Source organism: Aspergillus niger (assembly GCF_000002855.4).
Source record: "Aspergillus niger supercontig An12".
Taxonomy (NCBI): Eukaryota; Fungi; Ascomycota; class Eurotiomycetes; order Eurotiales; family Aspergillaceae; genus Aspergillus; species Aspergillus niger.
In genome coordinates this window covers 2,335,016-2,355,968 of record NT_166527.1, presented here as the reverse complement: position 1 = coordinate 2,355,968, position 20,953 = coordinate 2,335,016, and the positions used below count along the sequence as shown (strand labels likewise).

Below are 20,953 nucleotides of genomic sequence, written 5' to 3'. Positions count from 1 at the left end.
TGATGCGTCGTTATATGTAGAACAAACTCAGGTTGCTTTCCCGCATAATCTGCGGCCAACTGGTGCTGGCGCTGCTATTCAGGGGCTGCCGTTGTCTCTCCCAGACCTGCCTTGCTATTTTCAGCGCCAGCTTAAAGGTCCCAAGCCCGCTCTTTCTGGCTGACGTCTCGAACCAGCCTGCAAACCAGTCTTGCAAACTAGGATCCAAAGCCTCACAGGCGGCAATAAACGCCGCCCAAATAAATGGTGCAGCTATACGAGTCGCCGGCATATCGTCTCTTTCTACCTGAGCCAAGGCGTCCCGGACTTGCCACGCTTTGTCTTGAAGGATCATCGGGTCCACGTCGTAGATCCGACGGTAAAAGAAGATAAGAAGAGCTTTGTGGAGGACTGAGAGCATCAGGCGGACAACGGTAGCGTTTGTCTGAGCGATGATGCTTTGTGGATCTGCATCTGGTAAAGAAGGTGGTCGCCAAGTAGAAATGCATCGCTCCAGACTCCGCGCCCGCGCGGAGAACTGCCTAAAATCCAGCGCGCCCGTATAGCTCCCCAAGTCCGATAGGTCTCGCTCATTGCCCAGTCTCGTTACCTGTGATAGTAGGAATAGTAGAGATTCTGGCAGACCAAAGACCTGCGGGTACATGGTCGAGTCCCACCGGCCCGGAATTTCCAAGTGCAAATCATTCTCCCCCTGGTGCTGCTCCTTCAATTCACTCATCCGCTGGTCCAAACGACCTTCCCATTGCCGAAGCCGGAACGAGCGAGTCGTGGCGATGGAGCGCACAGTATCGGGGGATGCATGGTCGGATTCTATCTCTACGTGGGACACCGGGAGGACGGAGGTGCTCTCCTGGAAGATACGTAGATAGACATAGCAATGGTGTAGTAAGCGGACTTTGCGTGATTTCCGCGTTTTAGGCAAGCCACGAAAACGGACCCAATTTTCGCAGTCTAACAGACATCGTCGCACCCGCTCTGTGCTCCCTTGGTAGGCCTAAGTTCATGGTGAGACTTGTGCTCTGCTCAGCTGCGGCTGTTGTGCTTACCGAAACCGTGTTCATGCACAGCAAGGCGATAAGGACGTCTTTGTACTTGACTTTTTTGGCGCTCGATGATGCATCATGTAGCGCTCGTTTGAGATAATTCTGGGCTTCGATGGCAAAGGTCTCTGCCTGTCTCTGCCAATATTGACTTGCGCTGCGCGTCAACGAGGATAGACGCTGGGTGAAGGCCGAAGTGGCCAGGATTGCATAGAAGATAGACATCCTGGTGTTGTTGGCCAGCTCTCCCATAGTCAACAAAGTTAAGGTCTCCATGGCGGGAGGCATATGGAGCATACTCCAGGGGCTCTTTTCCAGCTGTATTGGGCTGAACAGCTGAGTTACATTCTTCGTGTATGCAGATAGCAATAAGGGGGCATCTGGCGGGGCCAGGTTGGTCACGGACGGAGCATATTGGATCTCCGGCGACGATAATAACGATGCTTGCAGAGGAACTGATGGCGATGGTCCCATAAGGAAGCCCCCTGACAAGGATTGTGGGGAAATTCCTTCACTTTCGGCTGAAGGTAGGGTTGCGGCGAAGAAGTCATGAGCATCCAAGTCGGCAGTAACATCTACGTTCACATGGCCAAACAGACACTCCATGAGGGGATCATTGCTAAATGCATCATCCAAAGACATTTCCAGCCCAGCATTTACTGGGTTGTCTTCCACCTGAGGAAGGGGCTCGTCGACTGGGTCCATTGGGGATTCGGGAAGGTCCATCTCAGCTCGAACCACCCGAAAGGCACCAAAGGGACCCATGCGGGTAGTAAAACTGGAATTAGTATCTCCCTCCTGGCCCTCGCATTGATCATCAATCTTGGTCAGGATGGTATGGACATCATCCAAGTCCAAGCTGTCGGTCAACTGCTCACTCATGCGCTGACGCATATCCTCGGTGAACAGAGGACGGCGACATCGTGAGCTCTGACTGTCGCTCGCATCGAACAACAGCCGGATCTCGTACCTCTCACAGACGAGCCCCGCACGCTTACACACGAGACATGATGGCCGAGTCTCATCACACTTAGCATGGCGCCGACGACAGGTCTCGCATCCTCCCAAGGAACGAGAGCGCACTGGGGTGTCAGTTGGCTTGCCAGAGCGAGCAGGGGCCTCAGTGGTAGTGACGACGGCCCCTGATGTCATGGAGATCGATAAGCAATGATATGAGAAGCAATCGATAGGGTATGTAGTGAATAGGTGAGGGGGTAGATGTCGAGCGAGAAGAGTTGCCTGGAGGATCACTGGGAAGGTGAGGCCGGAATGGCCTGCCTTTTTGGTGCGGCGGGCAAGCGGGGTTGATGGAGTTGAAGCTAAGATTATCGCTGATAGTCTCGATAGTCTCGATAAGCCGTGATAGCATCATCCCTCCAACCAGGCAGGTTAACTCCATTGCCATTTACCTCTCACCATTTATAACATCCCTATCGATATCCCGATAACAGAAGGTTGGCCCTCCCCCCTCATCCACATCTACACCCCCTCCCCTGCTCACCATGCAAGACAAAGCCAACATCCTGCTAATTGGCTGTGGTGGCATCGGCACTATCGCTGCGCTGAACCTGGAACTTGGAGGCAAAGCCATTGTCACTGCTGTTCTGCGTTCAAATTACGAGCATGTCAAAGCTCACGGCTTCTCCATCAGGTCGATCGATCACGGCGAAGTGAAGGGCTTCCGACCGTCAATCCGTATGCAGCCATCCAACTCCACATCAGCAGATTCCCACTGACAGTCGCCTTGACAGTACGAAACACCATCCCAGACGTTGAGAAAGAAAATCTCCCCCCGTACAGGTACATCGTCGTCACCACCAAGAACTACGCCGATGTGCCCCCGACCGTAGCAGAGATCATCCGCCCCGCCGTCACCCGGGGTTACACACGCATCGCTCTCGTCCAGAATGGCCTGAACATAGAAAAGCCCCTCATTGCGGCCTTCCCAGAAAATATCATCCTCTCGGGCGTCAGCTTCTGTGGCTCCCATCAGGTCTCCATAGGAGAGATCGTCCACGAAGACGATGACGAACTCTACGTGGGAGCCTTCCGCAATCCAAACCTGAATCCCGACGAAGAAGACGCAGCCGCCAAAGAATACTGTGAGATCTATGGGGCAGGTGGAAAGTGCAATCCTCAGTTTAACCCCAACGTCGGCTTCAGTCGCTGGCGGAAGCTGCTGTACAATGCCTGCTTGAACACCATCTGTGCCGTCACGGATCTCGACACCGGTCGGATTCAGCTGGCAGACGGCGCCATTGAAAATCTGGTCCGACCGGCCATGGAGGAGATTCGCGCTGGTGCCAAGGCATGTGGACATGAGTTGCCACCCGAGCTGGTGGACTTTATGATCACGATGGATCCCATTACCATGTACAATCCACCCAGCATGCAGGTGGACATACGCAATGGCCGGTTCTGTGAGTATGAGAACATTGTGGGAGAGGCATTAAAGGAAGGCAAAGCCAGAGGGGTCCCAATGCCGACATTAACGGTATTGTATGGCCTTCTCAAGGCCATCCAGTGGCGTACCAAGGAGAGGAAAGGGCTGGTGGAGATTCCAAAGCCGGAGGACCACACCATCAAGATGTGATATAGTAATGGATGATAAAAACCAAATTAGTCCCTTTATGCTAGCATAGCTGGCCTCTGCCTGAAATGACATAAGCAGGAGTTTGAGATGAGATGGTATAATGCGACGATAAGATTATGAGAACGTTACTAAGAGTGCCCCAAATCGCTAGTCGGAGAGCTGTATCTATAGTCTGCTGTGGCTAGAGTCTTGTATCTTGTAATGATACCCAGTGATTAACTTCAACCAGGAGGGTGAAGACAGCGAAGGTTCCGGTGGGAGCGACCGAGCGGGAGAGCCCGGTAGATTACGTTAAAAACGAAAGCAGATGAAGGATTCGGGGGCCAAAGGATCGAGTCTTCGTCAGACATCAATCCGCCAGATGATGGAGTCAAGGATACAGAGTATTATGGCCAATGAACGGACTAATAGACTACAGAAGCGTGGGTGGACACTGTTTCGGTGTCCGCCGCGGCATCTAGGTCTAAGCGGAGTGAGGCTCGTTATTCACTATAAGATCATCCCATCAGTATCAGCAGTAATCTTGTGTAAATCCATGCCCGGCTCCTATCTCGTGTCGTGAAGTACATAGGAAAGACCGATAAAAGAAAGAAATTCAACCATCATGGCTCCCAATGGAACAGTTCTTCGCAAGCGGCTTTTGACCACCGAGATAGATGCCATCGCCGAGAGTAATCCTGGAAGACGATTCTGTGTGATGCCCAGGGGCTCGGAGCTATCAGATGGCCTGCAAGAAATCTCTATCAAGGATCTTGCCCGCGGAATCAACTTCCTGTGCTGGTGGATAGAAGCACAAGCTGGCACAAATGCACCTGACGGGTCAACGATAGCATACATGGGTGCCAATGATATTCGCTACTTTATCTTCATCATTGCTTGTCATAAGACTGGCTACAAGGTGGGATAGTTCCGACTCAGGTGGGCTCTCAACTTATATACTGACCTTCCTGAAACAGCCATTGCTGCCCTCGAGCAAAAACTCCGATGAAGCTCAATTGTATTTGCTCGATGAGACCAAGTGTAACCGGTTCTTTTACAGTGCGGAGCGGCAGCGCAAGGCAGCAGAACTCAAGCAGCTTCGTCCAGATCTAAATACCTTTGAATTGCCAGCGCTGGATGTTATCTTGAAAGGAGAAGAGGGCCTACGCCTCTACTCCTTCACTCAAACCTACGAGGAGGCTGAGGATAAGGTCTTTCTAGTCGTGCACAGTTCTGGATCAACAGGTATGATTGATTGCTTCTCCAAATAGCGAGTTTAGCTCAATCAAGCTCACTTCTCAGGAATGCCCAAGCCCATTCCCCTGACTCATGGCTACTTCAGCACTTTGGATGCCATTGCCTATCTCCCTCGTCCGGGCGGTCGCAGGCTTACTATCTTCTCTGATCTCAGCCCGGATAACCTTGTTCTCAGTGTAGTTCCGTTCTTCCACATGATGGGAATCCTGGCTTTCACCGAGTCCATTTTCCACTCTGTGCCCTTTTTCTACGGGCCAGAGAAGCCACTTTCCGTTGACTTCTTAACAGACCTTATCAAATTGGGTCGACCAACGACGGCGCTACTTCCCCCGTCGATCCTTGACGATGTATCCTTATCCGAGGAAGCTCTCCTCACATTAGGCACAATGGAGAGTGTTTACTTCGGTGGTGCACCACTCTCATCAGAAACGGGAGACAAGGTCCGCAAATACACGAAACTGATCACAGCACTGGGATCCACCGAAACAAGTATCATTCCTTCCATAGTCCCCGAGAAGGACGAAGATTATGGGTATCTCGAATGGAACCCAAATTACGGCGCAGTTATGGAGCACGTCGGAGATGATATCTATGAGTTGGTCATTCCTCGCCCGCCCACACGCGATTATCACGGCATCTGTCATACGTTTCCCTCGTTTACAGAGTATCACACCAAAGATCTCTTCACACAGCATCCCTATAATCCCCGACTGTGGAAGCATCACGGTCGTCTAGACGATGTTATCGTTCTTAGTAATGGCTTCAAGTTCAACCCAGTCATTTTGGAGACTATGATCGAGGCGCATCCTCTTATCTCCCGAGCATTGGTGGTCGGAAAAGGACAGTTCCACACTGCTTTGCTGGTCGAGCCATACTGGGATGCATTTGACTCATACCTTGACCCTAGTTCCTTTATCGACGATATCTGGCCAGCAGTCGATGAAGCAAACAAAACTGTAGCAGCCCACGGACGAATCTTGAAAGACAAGATCGCTCTTTCGAAGAGGGACAGGCCATTCCAAACTACCCCAAAAGGTTCGACGCGAAGAGCTGCTGTAATTAAAGACTATACTGATGAGATTGACGCCATCTACACCACGACTGACGAGGAGACAGTTGATGTGGACGAGCTTCCAGCAAGCCTAGACCTTTCTAATCTGAGTAGATACATTCACGACTTGTTTACGAGGATCCTCCAGCGATCCGACTTTGGTCCGCAGGAAGACCTCTACAAACTTGGTCTCGACTCGTTACAAACCATCCAGGTCGCGAAGTATCTGCGCAGCGCCCTACATCTATTCCGCGATGGTGCTGGCTCAGACGAGCTGACAACCCAAATGGTCTACGCAAATCCGACCGTGGAAAAGCTGGCACAATTGGTTCTGCGGCTGCTGAACGGTGATAACGCGACAGAGATCTCCCACCCAGAGAAGCTCAACACTCTTATTGAAAAATACACCTCCGACTTACCAGTCCAGAACTTCATTTCACGTCAGACTTCAAGCACACCTACAAAATCTACAGTCATTCTTACAGGATCCACCGGTTCGCTGGGAATCTACCTCCTGCACACCCTCCTCGAAGACCCGAGCGTCGCCAAAGTCTACTGCTTCAACCGCAGCGACGCCCAGTCCAAACAAGAAATTATTTTCCAACAAAAGGGTCTTCACATCACTTCAACCGCCCTCAACAAGGTGGAATACCTCACCGTCCCCTTCAGTGACCCACACTTTGGTCTCTCCTCGCTGAAATACGACGCCCTCCTCACCACCGTAACAACAATAATCCACAACGCCTGGAAAGTCGACTTCAATCACAGCGTCGACTCGTTTGAAGACCCGCACATCTGCAGCATGCGGTACTTCATCGACTTCAGTCTCCAGAGTACTCATCGTGCGCATATTCACTTCATTTCATCAGTAAGCACTGTAGGCGCCTGGACCTGGGACATGGGATCAACGATCCCTGAGAGCCCACTCGAAGATAGCAAAGCATGTCCGAGTCAAGGATACGGAGAATCCAAGTACATCTCCGAGCGGATATGTCAGGAGGCAAGCCGCAGGTCGGGCGTCCCGACTACCGTATATCGCGTGGGACAGATAGCAGGCCCGACCACAGAAAAAGGTCTATGGAATCCCCAGGACTGGCTTCCTACCATTATCAAGACATCAAAGGCGATAGGACTGGTCCCGAATACTTTGGGTTCGAGAGTTGTTGATTGGATTGCCGTGGTAATACCCCCTTCCATCTCCCGTCTAGTAATAAATTGCTATGCCTAGCTGCTAATGTACTGTAATGCATAGGACACACTCGCCCGCATAATCACCGAGATTATCCACACCCGCGCTTCTACAGCTGATCCATTTTCCCCACACGCAGTATTCCACCTCGTCAACCCATCAAAAACAACCTGGGAAGCACTCGTTCCTACTATCAAAGAGGTATATCCGGACATGAAGCCGGTGGCTTTCGCAACGTGGGTCGAACATCTCGAAGAATTGGGCATGAAAGACCCATCTGAGCAGGATATCGCAGAGAAGCCTGCTCTCAAGCTATTTGAATTCTATCGTGAGTTTGCGGAAGATACTACGCTTTTGGTGCCACTTGAGGTAGATAAGTCAAAAGAGGCAAGCGAGACTATGGCTGCATTGGGACCCGTTACGGGAGGTGATATGAGGAATTGGTTGAAGCAGTGGTCGTTCTAAGGTTGTTGTTTGTAGTTTGGTACTCAATCTCGCTGGATAGATGAGTTGTATTGAAGTTATCTCTTAGGATTGAGTAAGCACCTCAATCCATGGTGGAAGGGACGTTCACGGCCGTCCATGCTTGCCGAATTCGATCCCCCCGCGCCATCCTAGTATCCTGGCCGAGATTATGTCTTCTGGCCCACCGAAGAGACTTGTTTCTTGGTCAACTCAATATCTTACATTCTCTGCTATCATCCAGCTACTTGTTCAGTCTTTTCAGAGAACAAACATTCGTTCACACTCCCTTGATTACACTGTCTGCTTGAAAACAACCCCAAATCCATTCTTTCGTTTAGGACAACATGGCTTGGTTGGTATTGCAGGGTGGAGAAAACGAATACAACAGGGCTATGAGAGGCAACTATTCGCGATTGGGAGCTTTTCGGATCATAGAGGAGTTCCTAGTGCCACACTCTACCGTTACCATAGAGGAAACTGCCCAAGCGCTTCATGATCTGCTCCCCCCACCAGATGACCCTGCTTTCCCCGGTGGAGCTGACTTGTTCGGAAACCTCATACTCGAGTTATCTCAGCAGATCGAGTACGACAATGCTGCTCAAGACCGCTTTGTGCGGGTTATTCAAAGACTGCAAGAGTCGGACCGCGTGAAAAAACATATACCACGACGTGCCGGTGCCGGTGTGAGTCATGGCTGCCTAGAAGCCGGCATAGCCTGAGCCAGCGAAATTGACATCTAGTAGCAGGGATTCGGTCGCTATGAAACTATGCCACAAATGGCGCTCAGCTTAGTACATTATTCTGCGCCTCGTACGTCTGGGTTTCCTTCCTTTCCTTTGCTAGAACCCGTGCGTTATACACAGCACCTGGTTGCGTGCAATAAAGCCCCCGTCATGCTATCCCCCAATATCAGTATTTTTCGAAGACTGACAAATGCCTAGAAATGGACAGGGATAGAAACGAAGAGCACTTCCTTAACGTTCGGGCCTTCATAGCGCGGCTTTGCAGAGTGGGAGTTTTGCAAGCTCAGGCTTGGTTAGTCAATGAAATGAGGGCTGCCTTGGAAGATACGCTGCCAGACGATATGGATATGGTATCCATACAGGGTGCTGCGATAATTATCCTGTTTGCTGGGGAATGGTTGTTTGAGGAGGTCGCTCGAGCACCTAAGCTTGACGAGATACATGATAACGATATGTGGAGAACTGGTACGTACTATACTGGTCCTCGATATGGTTTCACGAGGTGGAGACACTGGCAAAGGCTACTTATGTGGGTGCAACGGACAGTGCCGCTCGATCAGGAGGCTAGGCGGCTTATGTTCAATGCCGCGTGGTATATGTATGGAATAGCAAGGTGTCTTCCGTCCTACTAGATGACGTTGGTGATGAGCCATCCGTCATGTGCTGTTAGTCTCTAAAGCTCGCCTCAACTTAAGTAGATGTGAAGCATTTCTATCTTTAGATTCGTGATACTTCTACACTCTCCGTCTTCTGGTTTAAGGTCCAAGGCACTAGAGCATGGAAGTCGAGTCTCGCGTTTCTATAAAGATTGAGAGGTCTCCACAAAGGCTCCACAGAGCGTTATGAAGGTGGTTATGGATGGCTTGGAAAGTGCTCAGGGGTGGTGGTAATCGGTTGCATTGGGCTACTCACATTGCATCGAAGTGGGCAATTGTAGGCGACGAGATCACGGCTGCAGTGTAGTAGGTGTACCAATCCAGTTGCTGAAGCACGACTGGCTACGCTGACGGTCGGTCGTAATTAGCAAGCTAGAAAACAGAATCAACAAGGCTGTCTACTAGGGTCCAGCACACAATTCGCAGGGATAAGAAAAACCCTATTCACAGTGCAGATAACAATAATGCGAAGCATGGAGGGAAGCGGGTAGCGAACCAAAAAAAATACAAAAAGAAACAGCTGGAGCTGCGGGGAATCGAACCCCGGACCTCTCCCATGCTAAGGGAATATTATACCACTAAACCACAGCCCCTTTGCTGTTGAGGAATTGTTGGTTATTTTGCAAAATGAGTAAAAGGATATATCTTGTAAGACCTCTAGACGCTAACTAACTATAACTATTCCTCCTAAGATTACAAATTGCGCCAGCTTTACCTACCAACTTGTGTGGGGGTGTAAGCAGGTCGTATTTTAGGGATCGAGGCTCGGAGTTTACGATTGATGACAGCTTATCTCCTGGTGATTTTTCATATAGCTTTTTATTTCTAAGCAGTGAGCAGGTTCGGTGGACGATCAAGATGTAGCCTCGGGGCCAGTGGACCTGGCAGAGATGGGACTTCCAGCTTAGGATCAAGACGCTCCTAGCAATATAAAACCATAGAAAACCTTCTGTAGACACAGACAAAAATTTCATTGCATTCTCATTCAATTCAGCTTTGGGATAACCCAAGTCACCGTATCCTCAAGTATCCACCATGCCCATTTTCGACGCAACAGCCACCAGCGAACAGGTCATCGAAGCCTTCAAGTCTAACATCAAAGGCAAGACCTTCGTCATCACCGGCGCCGGCAAGCCCAGTATCGGCAGCCAGATGGCTACATCTCTAGCCAAAGCCGGGCCATCACATATCCTCATTGCCTCACGCACCCTCAGCAAAGTTCATCCAGTTTTGGATGAGATCCACACCATCGACAGCACCATAAAAACTACAGCGGTAGAGGTGGACCTGACAGATCATGAATCCGTTCGCCGCGCCGCAGGTGAGATTCTCGCCGCGGCACCCAAGATCGATGTCCTGATCAACAGCGCCGGGGTCATGGCAATCAAGGAATACACCCTCGACAAGCAGGGGATAGAGCTACAACTCTCTGCCAACCACGTTGGTCACTTCTTACTCACCAACATGCTCATCCCGGCTCTCATATCTGCTGGATCCGCGCGCGTGGTCAATCTAACTAGCGCCGGGTACCTCGTCTCGCCATTCCGGTTCGAAGACTGGAACTATTCCAACGGAAAAGAATACGACCCGTGGACTGGGTACGGGCAGGCTAAAACAGCCAATATCTTATTCACCTATGGCTTCAGCCAGCGGCTAAAGCATAAGGGGATTGCAGCCGTTGCTGTTCATCCAGGCTATAACGGAGATACTAAACTTGGCAGTCACCTTACTTGGGTCGATTACGCTAAGATCTATGCGGTTGCGATACGGAATACCGGCAAGGAGTTTGTTTTCGAGGAGCCTCGGTTCAAAACGTATACCCAGATTGCGGCTACTCCGTTGATTGCCGCTTTGGATCCGGAGTTGCAGGCTCTGGCGCCGGTGTACATGCAGAATAGTGTGGTTAGTGAGGCTGCGGAGCATGCTCGGGATCCTGCGAGTGCTGATGCTTTGTGGAGGTTGAGTGAGGGGCTTGTTGGGCAGGAGTTTCGGTATTAGATTTTGTACGGTATAGAGGACTGGGCTGCGTGGCTGTATGGCTTACAATCCAAAACCTTCCCTCGCAACACTGTGGCACGTCTAGTTATCAACTAGTGGCAGATGCATAAACAAGCTTTACATCAAGCATCCTCTTATCGTATCTTTCTGCATATTTGGATCCATCAATCAAGCAGTAACTATTAGAGGTTGTCATATCGTGGTCTGAGTCAGGGACATACAACTCCCCCAGCCGACGTTCCGAGATCAATTTCTAGATAGGAGTTTCTGCGCGTTCTCAAAATAAACTTTGTCCCGAAGCTCTTCATTCATATGGAACGCATCCAGATTCTCCCGGTAACCAGCTACTTTAATTGGCGGGGCATTCGGATAATCGGATCCTACTTACTTCTTCAGCAGCTATCATTATATGTCTTGGATGGAAACACTCACCATACATAATGTGGTCATGCGGTATCAGGTCCAACAAAAGATTCAAGACCGCGGGAGCACTCGACAGAGCAAGATCGTAATAAAACGAGCGCAGTGCCTCCATCAACTCAAAGTAGGTCTTGCCATAAGGACCCTTTGCGGCCATCGTATCCCGAGAAGTCACAGCCACCCTCGAGATCAAATACGGCAAGGTCCCACCCGCGTGCGACAAGACCTTGGGACAGTCCGGGAACTGCTGCGTGACATTACTAACAATCATGTCTATGGCAGTCCGTGTAGTCTCCTGCGGAAAGTCAAGCATTGGAGGTGGCATGATAGGATCAATCCAATTGGTGTTCTCGGGCATGGTAGGATGGATATGGACCACGGTCTTGCGGGTATCTAGTTCCTTCCATATGGGAGTGAACTGAGAATGACCTAGGTAGTTGTTTCCATCGCCGTAGCGAGTGAATACGGTGACCCCGTCGGCTTTAAGGGTGTCGAGGGAATATTCGATTTCAGCCAGGGTGCCGGGTACATCCAGAAGAGATGGCAGCGCAGCGAAGAATCCGAGCTGCTCGGGGTACTGGTCGCGCAAGCTGGCGGCATATTCATTGACCCTTCGAGCTAGCGACCGCGCCGTATCATTGTTGCCTGTAATAACTGCACCTGGAGTGGTCAAAGAAAGTATGGCCTTTCGAACACCATTGTCCCGCATGTTCTGGAGGGAGTCCTCGACAGTCCATGCGGGGACTGGCAAGCCCGTCGGGTCGCCGCCTGCATCTTCGACAGCTGAATGTGCGTCACACGAATTAGTGCGGGGTTTTCGATCGATGTCAAATTGTCTACATACCCTGACGAAAGAAATCGGGCACGAAGTGATGGTGGATATCGATCTTCTGCGGTAGCTGTTGGGCCAGGAGTGTGCTGCTATTGTCCATAGTGGTCGGGTATCCCGGGCTTAATCCACCGGTAGACATACCCAGGAAACTTGCAATGCCAGTTGGTAAGTAAGAAAGGTGTCGCATTGTAATAGATAATAGCAGGAATCTCACTTTTAGTTGCTAAACCAGGTGAGTTCATGGCTTTGGTGCAGTTTGGGCTGTTGTCTGCTACGCAGCTGTACCCGATCCCTTGCATGGCACCGACTGCCGACTGCCAACTAGGCATCACGAGAGATCCTCACCATACCTGCTATATAAGCTAGCTTAACGGGGCATATGTCGGACCTTTCTTTATAGGAGCTATCCTAGACGTATGTTCATGTCAATTTGTGTATTTTCTTTTCGGGGGTGTCGTGATGCTGCCAGCAAACGAATATCCGTCAACTGCGAAGTAAAAATATATAACCACCGCCATCGGAGATTGATTTGAGAGCAGTGCTGGGTCCACAACACCAACGACACGCTATTAGCACCAAATAAGCTCGCGGCACCAATGGCTCTGGTAAAGGTAGGTATAATCATGAAGGGGGGCCTATTGTTTTGAGGTACAGTATCTGGTAGGCTACGGTGGCCATCCATAAGCAAGATTAACGAGCATCGAAACCTGAAATATAGACTTGTTTCATATAGCAAAAGATGAAGGCATCCTTCAACAAAAAGGGGCTGTGGTTTAGTGGTATAATATTCCCTTAGCATGGGAGAGGTCCGGGGTTCGATTCCCCGCAGCTCCATTTTTTGTGTTTTTCACTTTTTGTCCTCATTCCTCCTCCCGTGATTTTTGTCTCGTTTGATTCCGGTATCTGACTGGCCGATCACCGCATTCTTCGCTTAGCCCATGTTTACTTACCAAAATAGGCAGCTCAATGCTGGCCCCTTTGTCAGTTGAGTACTACTTAGTATTCCCAGTTTGTCCATGTACCAATGCCGATTCTCGCTCAGGCGATACAGGCCCATCATCCGAAATTGTAAACTTTCTTAAGAGCCGTCTTCTCACACTGTCGCTGGAATAAAAACAATCTCTACACCCGAAGCATTCAAGGACTGACATCCCTTGTCACCCGCACGAGGCCCCAGGCTGACCATAGGCCTCCACATGCAAAGTACATCTTTTCAAAATTATCCCATGTTCATGAAAAAGTGTATCTAGGATGTGCAATAGCCTTGTCTTATCCTAAACTCAACCAGGGAACAATAGCACACTCAGAGGATCGGGTAGATTCTCTGGAATAGCAAAGTAATTGTTCATCTACCCTACAGACAGAGCGAGATGTCCTTACGACTATGAAAGTACCCCAATCTTAAATACCGGCGGGCTTCAAGACGAAGGTAAACCCCAACATCCATCTGCTACTACTCGAAAGTTGAGCTATCACCAGCCCGACCATCCCAGCCAAGCCACAGCGGCGCAGACGCATCGCATGATCAACCCATGTACCATGTAATCCTGGCCCATTGTTGCTATAAGAACGACATAGCTAACAAATACTTACCCCCAAACACTGCCCACGATATATTCTAAGCCTCGTGGGCTGAGAAGACCCATGGCAGGCGATGAATTGAACCCTTGCCCCGAATTCACATGATTTTGGCCAGCCGGACTAACTGGGTAACGCGAAGACGGTGACTTGCAGGGATAGCCTTTCCCCGCACGATAAAAACAGAACAGCAGCCCGGGGTGGCTGAGACAGCAATTAAATTAATTATCGGATCTCTCAAAAGATCGGAACCTCCTGCTGAGAATCAATGCTGTTCTGATTATGTCCATGCTTGCTGGACGAACGAGGTCCAAAATGATGTTTCAACGAGATTCCGGCAGAATCGCATACTACGTATGCATTCTGCTTGTTCTTCAATACAGATGCCTTGTTCAAGCAGAGAGCTTCACCCACCCGACAGCAACCGAATATGAATTCATCGTGGGAGACCTGGTCAATGTATCATGGGATGTGGTGACATCGCGCGTTTCTCTCTATGAAGTGTGCAACACCAAGATATCTCTGCTATGTCTGTACACCTACGACTGCCTCAATTGAACACTGACTGATAGAATCATAGTAAACGTCACCAACCCCTACAGCTACGTCTGGAACGCAACCCGCGACAACTACAGAGAGTCCGGCTGCGCGTTCGAGCTCGATTCACTGGACATGTTCGGTAATCTTGACCCACCAGTACTCACCAGTGTCAAGTTCGGTGTGAGCAAGCGTCAGAAAGATGACCCCCCGCCCGAATTTTACAATTTGTACAACCCGACCAGCAACACGTCTAGCAGCACTTCCAGCGCTACTTCTGCAACATCCACATCTACATCCTCTTCACAAGGTACCAGCACCGCGGTGGCCGAGACAACAGCAGCGTCCTCTATCCCCTCTACTGCCGATAATAGCAGTGGTCTTACTGTCGCACAGAAAGTTGGGATTGGTCTCGGGGTCCCGCTAGGAGTGTTGGCTATGTCAATCATTGGGGCATTAATCTTTCTGTATCGCCGTCGATCGCAAAGAGCGAGGGGGTTGGACGAGACTCCGAATTCGAATGAATCAACACCCTCTGTGATGGTTGGCGCGGCAAAGGATACGTTGGATACTCGCATGTCCAGGGCGGAAACAGTAATCGCGGAACTGCCTTCTCCGTCTTTCGACACGGAAGGTATAGAAGAGGTGTCGAATCATAGACCGGTGAGCGAGATAATGGGAACGCCTCGGAATGAGCTTGGTGCGTGAGGTGAGGTTGTGTGGGCTGTACATATTGTGCTATGATGATGACCATCTGGGGTGCTTTTTGGTTGCATATGGCCAACGTCTAATAATTAATGCTTGGAATTAATAATTGATATGTGAATTCTGATATAAAGATTACAAGTAGAAAAACAATTAGCGAATACCACCGTACTTGACACTCTTAGTAGACTGAATAACGGCCAAGTCCAATTTGCTAGTCAACAAACACCATAGTGAATGTGATTCCACTGCAAACATGCAACCCACAAAGCATACCAACTCCCCTACTCATTAACCAACCCCCAATCTTCCTTCACCAAATCCGCCGCTTTCTCAGCAACAGCATACACCACCGCCGCCAACGACGGGCTCACCATCATAGGCACAACACTCGCATCAACAACCCTCAACCCCTTGACCCTCTTCACCCTCAACCTCTCATCCACCACCATCCCCAAAGCACACGTTCCTACCAAATGCTGAAATGGAACCGCATTCTCCCTCACAAACTCCTTCGCCTGATCCCTAACACCAACATCCACCCCCGGATCCGGTCTCACCCTCCTCGCAACTTTATCCCTAATCAATTCCGACCGAAACACCCTATCAGCAAACTTAACCCCCGCAGCAAGCACATCCACATCAGCCGGATGAGCCAACAGCCCCGGACTAATATCTGGAGCTTGCTTCGGATCATCCGATACAACGTGCACCCGTCCCCGGGACACAGGATGCATCTGGCTCGTTGTGATAGAGTAGCAGTCATTAAACCCAGACGGTGGACCGGGCATGACTGCGCCGAGATTGTCAACGGCGCGGGCAGTATCGAAGTTCTCGGGCGCGCACATGTACTGGATACAGGGACAGGTAGGGTCCTGGATACGTGCTGCAATGATCTTCCGTTGTTTATTCTGGAGGACAGTGTCCTGTTTCGTGGACGCGTTCTTGGGATCGAGGAAACAAGCGACTGTTTTCTCGAGGTCCTGTTTCTCAATCTGTGTCGCGTAGGGAGTGTAGCCCGTTATACTTAACGGTCCGGACAATGCACCGGTGTGTTCCTCTTCATATAATTTCTGGTGTTCCGCGAAGATAGCATGATCACGGAGTAGCGAGTCGACGGACGTATACCCCGGTGCTAGTTCATACACGACGGAGCACAGCGCCTGCTCTTGGAGATTATTTCCCACGTCCATGTTCGGAACGATGCAGGGGATGCCAATCCGGCCTAGGACATTCGGGTCGCCTACCCCGGATAACTCTAGGAGTTGTGGACTCTGTACTGTACCTGCGCTGAGGATGACTTCCTTGCGTGGACGCACGGTATACGACGTCCCCTGATGCAGGAATTCCACACCCATCGCCTGACGTTCGCTGTGCTCGTTCGTCCCGAGCGTGACCTTGCACACGAGTGCGTCTGTCAGGACCCGTAAATTTGAACGACCGGCGTTCGGAGCTAGGTATCCGCTCGCAGCGTAGCTGCGTACTGGTTTGCCGGTGCGATCGATCGTGAACAGCGTGCGATAGAACCCCAGGTGGTTTCCGGCATATGGATTCTCTGGTCGCGACAATCCCGAGACAGTGTCAAGAGCAGGTATAAGATCCTTCTCAAACGGCGCGTGCCAAGTCCCAAACGAATGGTGGATCGGTCCATCAGTCCCATGTAGACCAGGTTCTAGCGGACAGATATTCGTATCCCGGGACATGATATTCGGCTGATCCACCTCTAACATCTCATGCTTCTTGAAATACGGCAGTAATTCAGACCACTCCCACCCTTTTACTCCCGTGGCCTTGCCCCAGTCGTTTATCTCTTCCTCCGTGGGTCGCCCGGACATCATGAAGTTGAAGCCGCTGGAGCCGCCGAGCATTTTGCCGCGATGGGTGGCGTAGGTTTTGTTGTTTACGCCGCTCTACAATTGGCTGATTGTGAGCTTGGATATTATCTCATGTCTGATAGTGGATAGGACATACCTGTGGTGAAGTCTGGAAGCACCAGTCGTACTCTGGATCTTTCAGGGTCATGGCCATTCCGGTAGGCGTGTCCACCTTCGGATCACCTAGTCGCGAGAGCCCGGCTTCGATGACTCCAACGCGAATGTTGGGATCTTCGGATAGACGGGCAGCGAGGACAAGGCCTGCGGTGCCTCCGCCGACGATGATGAAGTCGAACTTGTCGTGGATGAAGTCCGTTATTGGAGTTGTATCCATTGTGGTGCTTGTGAGATAAGTGGATTATCTGAGCTTTGGGTGCATCTTGACATTGAGGACGATGACTTCTGTCATGGGTGCAATGCAGTATATGGAAGTGACTCCTGAACAAAATGACTGCAGGTAGCAAGCTTCATATACCCCAGAACTTAGTGATCTGGGTCCATGACTTCAGCGGCGCCGGTGTAGAGTATAAACAACTACTTGCCCCTCCATGCAACCGGGCATATGCATTCTACGTAAGAGAGAAACAGACATACTCGGGGTTCTACCGTGTCGATGCTACTTGTTCTAGCCAGGCTGTTGTGCAGTACATAAGCTGATGTTATGTTAGACTCCTATAGAGGATTTGAGTAGGTAAAAGAACAGTGGGTCACCCGCTGCTTGAGAATGTGTTAAATATCCAGGGATTCCCTCCAGGGTTGCTGGGAGATCTCGATCTAGAGCGTGGAGCATAGTTGTCCAAGATCAGGGGCAAAAGAACGAGAATGTCTCCATCACCCCGTGTGAAATGGAAAGTGGGACTGCTGCGGGTAGCGACCGAAAAAAGACAAAAAGAACAGCTGGAGCTGCGGGGAATCGAACCCCGGACCTCTCCCATGCTAAGGGAATATTATACCACTAAACCACAGCCCCTTTGCTGTTGAAGACTTGCTTATTATTTTACTTTATAAGGCAACACTAAGGCACATGCTCGCGAGGCCGCACATGGCGCTCGGTCTCAGTCACATGCTAATGACCCCAAGCGATATTTCTCGGGGAATAGTCGGGGAGACGGACATTCAGCCTATTATGGCTATCGCAGTCCCCAGTGACGATAAAGAGAGAAATTAGGCGATTGTCAACGCATGCGTCGTACTACCCGAACATTATTCTTTCAGCCTGAAGCAGGGCTTCATCAGGTAGCATCAGACCCCAGCTAGTGCAGTAAAATAGTGCTGAATATTATTTCTAGGAAAGGGAATACTATGTAACTTTTAATATACGCAGCCTAGTGCCAAATTAAACAGCAAAATTCCGAAGAGAGAATTAAAAACGATACCGAAAGCACGCTCATTCGCCTAACCCTTGTGCTTTCCCACCCGCTTCCCTCTTTTACTACCTGACACATCTTCCGCTCTCATCCTCACGAGATCTCAATAACAGGACCCGTGTAGACATGACGAGCCCTCACCACATAATAGATAATAGCCAGAATGACGACTCCCATCGTACCCACCACACTGTAGTTCATCGTTGTTACCGACACCGGCAACTCGGTGGGCCAGTAACTGAAGAAGATGACGATAACGATGTAGATCACCGCATAAGTGTTGATGAGAATACCCCAGATGCCCGGGACGTGGAACGGACCCCACATGAGCTTGGCGCCGGGGACATTGACGACGGTGTCGTCGCTGGCGTTGTAGTTGTTGATAGCGCCGGTGCAGCGACGCCAGAGAAGAAGAACCGCCACAATCAGATAGGAGGAGTACAGACCCGAGACAGCCATGGAGACGACGTCGTTGAGGGCGACGGCGGAGCCGATGTTAATCAGACCGAGCAGACAGCAAACGGTCATGGTGAGGAGGATGGAGTAAGTGGGGAGGAAGGTACGATTGGAGACCTGTGTTGATATTAGCGATGTTCTCTGTAGTATGGGGTAAGAGATAGGCGGGACATACGTGGCTCCAGACTCGCCAGCCAGGGACACCACGGTCGCGAGCAAACGACCAGAACTGGCGGGAGGTGGCAGTCAACATGGCCAGGGCGGCGCAGATACCGACGATGACGAGGATGGAGGACAAGCCCAATCCACCTGCGACTGAACCGGTTGCTTGCTGGAAGATCTCCATGAAAGGGTAGCCTGTGGGAGACTCCAGGGCCGCATCAACACTGCCCATGCAGAAGAGAGTGGCGATCAGCATGGTGAAGCCCAAGGTGCCGTTGATTGCAACACTGAGAAGAATGGCACGGGGAATGACGACCGTGGCATGATTCACTTCTTCGGCCATCTATACGAGTTAGACACTGTCTTTTCTGCTGATGATGGCAACTTACATGCACGGCAGCATCACCGCCCGCAAAGGCAAACACACAACCGGTCATACCGACGAAAAAGGACAGACCGTCGGTGTAGAGGTGTCCGCCATTGGTAAAGTCCTTGAAGACCTCCTCGGTCGACTTGTGGTCGGACATATAAGTCATGGGGATGAGCACACCAAAGTATCCCAGAATGTGAATCATGAGGATGAGGGTTTCCAGGCGAGGCAGGAACTTTCCTCCGATAATATTCACAATGAGGGCCACGACCACAACCGCCCACATTAGAAGGGTACCCTGGTAGGGCTGAGAGTTGAAGGTGTTCCGGCCCAAGATAATGGCACCCAGGATCTCAGTGCCAGCCATGTAGGACGACGATGCGAAGGCGGCCTGCCATCCGATCACGGTCAACCATCCTGCAGTGATTATCAGTAAATTACACGGTTGCTGTAACAGGGGAACGGAAGAGCGCACCTGTGATGTAACTTAGGAACTTCATATGCTTATAAGGCGCAAGCATGGCACACCAGTGATATTGGCCTCCGGAAGTCGGCGCCCTTGGCAGGTCAGTATACCACCAGGGAATGGATCTTTTGATTTCAACTTACATGGACGCCATTTCGGACAACAGCACGAAACAGCAGGCCGTTCCCGTCCATGCAAAAATAAAAGAGTATACCGCACCAGCAGATCCACCACTATTTGTTCAGTCAGCTACACCCATGGTGCGATCAAGGGCTGTACATGGAATAACCGACTTTTCGAGGGGAATGGTGAACGTCCTAGTCTCTGTCAGCTGCAATATTCTGGACTCTCATAATCCTAGATGGCCTTACGATAAAATACCCTCCCATGTGCCGAGAATGGTACAACTGAGACCGATGATCGAGAGGATACCAAAGTTCCGCTGCAAGAGCACAAGAAAAACATCAATTTTCCTAAGCCCACAGCATAATTTTGAATGGCTGGGGACATACCTTCAAGACAGGCTTCTTGCCCAAACGTGCAAGAGCCAAGTTATCACGCGCATCTTCCGAGTCGGTACCGTTTACCTCTCGGTTGGCCGAGCTGGCTCGGTTCTTCAATTCATAGGACGCCATGATGAAAACTCAATTGCAGAGACCACGACCGGCGTGAGGGCGGAGAGTTGCAGACGCAGCGCGGCGTCCAGGGAGCGACCGTTTAATATAACAGACAACTGGCCACCTAGTCCACTGCAACGTCAAGAACCGAGATGCAGCAGAAATTAAGGCCGTTAGTCGAGATGCAGCATTCCAACGCCACTACCGTGTCTAGTGTCGTTGCTTAGCATGTGCACTGGGGCGTCCATACACGCACGGAGGGCGCCGGGTTTACCAGCCGGAGCCCGATGGTTATATGCGTCCAGGGGTAACCAACAATGACCCTGAACAATAACAAAGCTGAACGCTGCACGCGGTAAGCTTTCTGGAGGCGGGTCAGGCCAGGCCCGATAGGGGAGATGTAACCACTAACCACCTCTACTATACTAGTATGTACCTTGTGGGTAGTAGGGTCAGTGAGTGGCAAGTGGAGGCCATCGGGACCACCCCCGGTCTACTAATCTAACGGGGTGCTGCTAATCTAGCGTTGGAAGCTAGACTAGAGAACGGATGGATGGCAGGCCCCAGTCCCCGCCCGGCGCAGACACCTTGCATGGGC

The 20,953-nt window shown here is 50.7% G+C and overlaps 9 protein-coding genes and 3 non-coding genes across 12 annotated transcripts; 6 read left to right on the top strand and 6 right to left on the bottom strand.

The window, feature by feature from the left end:
* Nucleotides 1-10: 10 nt before the first annotated feature.
* An12g10110 (uncharacterized protein) lies at nucleotides 11-2,192 on the bottom strand (the record flags this gene model as incomplete). The annotated part of the gene is made up of 2 exons (XM_059743699.1): nucleotides 11-850; nucleotides 1,047-2,192. The coding sequence occupies 2 exons, from the start codon at nucleotides 2,190-2,192 to the stop codon at nucleotides 11-13; spliced, it is 1,986 nt and encodes a 661-aa protein (XP_059606996.1).
* A 350-nt stretch (nucleotides 2,193-2,542) lies between these two features.
* Nucleotides 2,543-3,633, top strand: An12g10100 (uncharacterized protein; the record flags this gene model as incomplete). Its single annotated transcript, XM_001396020.1, has 2 exons — nucleotides 2,543-2,735; nucleotides 2,792-3,633. The coding sequence occupies 2 exons, from the start codon at nucleotides 2,543-2,545 to the stop codon at nucleotides 3,631-3,633; spliced, it is 1,035 nt and encodes a 344-aa protein (XP_001396057.1).
* Nucleotides 3,634-4,237: 604 nt separating this feature from the next.
* On the top strand, nucleotides 4,238-7,574 carry An12g10090 (uncharacterized protein; the record flags this gene model as incomplete). The annotated part of the gene is made up of 4 exons (XM_001396019.1): nucleotides 4,238-4,531; nucleotides 4,590-4,857; nucleotides 4,915-7,100; nucleotides 7,173-7,574. The coding sequence occupies 4 exons, from the start codon at nucleotides 4,238-4,240 to the stop codon at nucleotides 7,572-7,574; spliced, it is 3,150 nt and encodes a 1,049-aa protein (XP_001396056.1).
* A 344-nt stretch (nucleotides 7,575-7,918) lies between these two features.
* Nucleotides 7,919-8,949, top strand: An12g10080 (hypothetical protein; the record flags this gene model as incomplete). Its single annotated transcript, XM_059743698.1, has 3 exons — nucleotides 7,919-8,257; nucleotides 8,321-8,384; nucleotides 8,516-8,949. 3 exons carry the CDS (start codon nucleotides 7,919-7,921, stop codon nucleotides 8,947-8,949), a joined length of 837 nt encoding a protein of 278 aa, XP_059606995.1.
* A 545-nt stretch (nucleotides 8,950-9,494) lies between these two features.
* On the bottom strand, nucleotides 9,495-9,566 carry tRNA-Ala (AGC). Its single transcript has one exon. It is a non-coding gene; the product is annotated as a tRNA-Ala (tRNA).
* Nucleotides 9,567-10,008: 442 nt separating this feature from the next.
* On the top strand, nucleotides 10,009-10,971 carry An12g10060 (uncharacterized protein; the record flags this gene model as incomplete). The annotated part of the gene is made up of 1 exon (XM_001396017.1): nucleotides 10,009-10,971. One exon carries the CDS (start codon nucleotides 10,009-10,011, stop codon nucleotides 10,969-10,971), a length of 963 nt encoding a protein of 320 aa, XP_001396054.1.
* A 349-nt stretch (nucleotides 10,972-11,320) lies between these two features.
* Nucleotides 11,321-12,552, bottom strand: An12g10050 (uncharacterized protein; the record flags this gene model as incomplete). The annotated part of the gene is made up of 3 exons (XM_059743697.1): nucleotides 11,321-12,174; nucleotides 12,236-12,309; nucleotides 12,365-12,552. 3 exons carry the CDS (start codon nucleotides 12,550-12,552, stop codon nucleotides 11,321-11,323), a joined length of 1,116 nt encoding a protein of 371 aa, XP_059606994.1.
* Nucleotides 12,553-12,985: 433 nt separating this feature from the next.
* Nucleotides 12,986-13,057, top strand: tRNA-Ala (AGC). The gene has a single exon. It is a non-coding gene; the product is annotated as a tRNA-Ala (tRNA).
* A 1,059-nt stretch (nucleotides 13,058-14,116) lies between these two features.
* An12g10030 (uncharacterized protein) lies at nucleotides 14,117-15,046 on the top strand (the record flags this gene model as incomplete). The annotated part of the gene is made up of 2 exons (XM_059743696.1): nucleotides 14,117-14,330; nucleotides 14,382-15,046. 2 exons carry the CDS (start codon nucleotides 14,117-14,119, stop codon nucleotides 15,044-15,046), a joined length of 879 nt encoding a protein of 292 aa, XP_059606993.1.
* Nucleotides 15,047-15,327: 281 nt separating this feature from the next.
* Nucleotides 15,328-17,251, bottom strand: An12g10020 (uncharacterized protein; the record flags this gene model as incomplete). Its single annotated transcript, XM_001396014.1, has 2 exons — nucleotides 15,328-16,953; nucleotides 17,015-17,251. 2 exons carry the CDS (start codon nucleotides 17,249-17,251, stop codon nucleotides 15,328-15,330), a joined length of 1,863 nt encoding a protein of 620 aa, XP_001396051.1.
* Nucleotides 17,252-17,815: 564 nt separating this feature from the next.
* tRNA-Ala (AGC) lies at nucleotides 17,816-17,887 on the bottom strand. Its single transcript has one exon. It is a non-coding gene; the product is annotated as a tRNA-Ala (tRNA).
* Nucleotides 17,888-18,377: 490 nt separating this feature from the next.
* An12g10000 (uncharacterized protein) lies at nucleotides 18,378-20,373 on the bottom strand (the record flags this gene model as incomplete). The annotated part of the gene is made up of 8 exons (XM_001396013.3): nucleotides 18,378-18,857; nucleotides 18,916-19,245; nucleotides 19,292-19,689; nucleotides 19,748-19,830; nucleotides 19,882-19,971; nucleotides 20,032-20,055; nucleotides 20,110-20,180; nucleotides 20,251-20,373. 8 exons carry the CDS (start codon nucleotides 20,371-20,373, stop codon nucleotides 18,378-18,380), a joined length of 1,599 nt encoding a protein of 532 aa, XP_001396050.1.
* Between the last annotated feature and the right edge of the window lie 580 nt (nucleotides 20,374-20,953).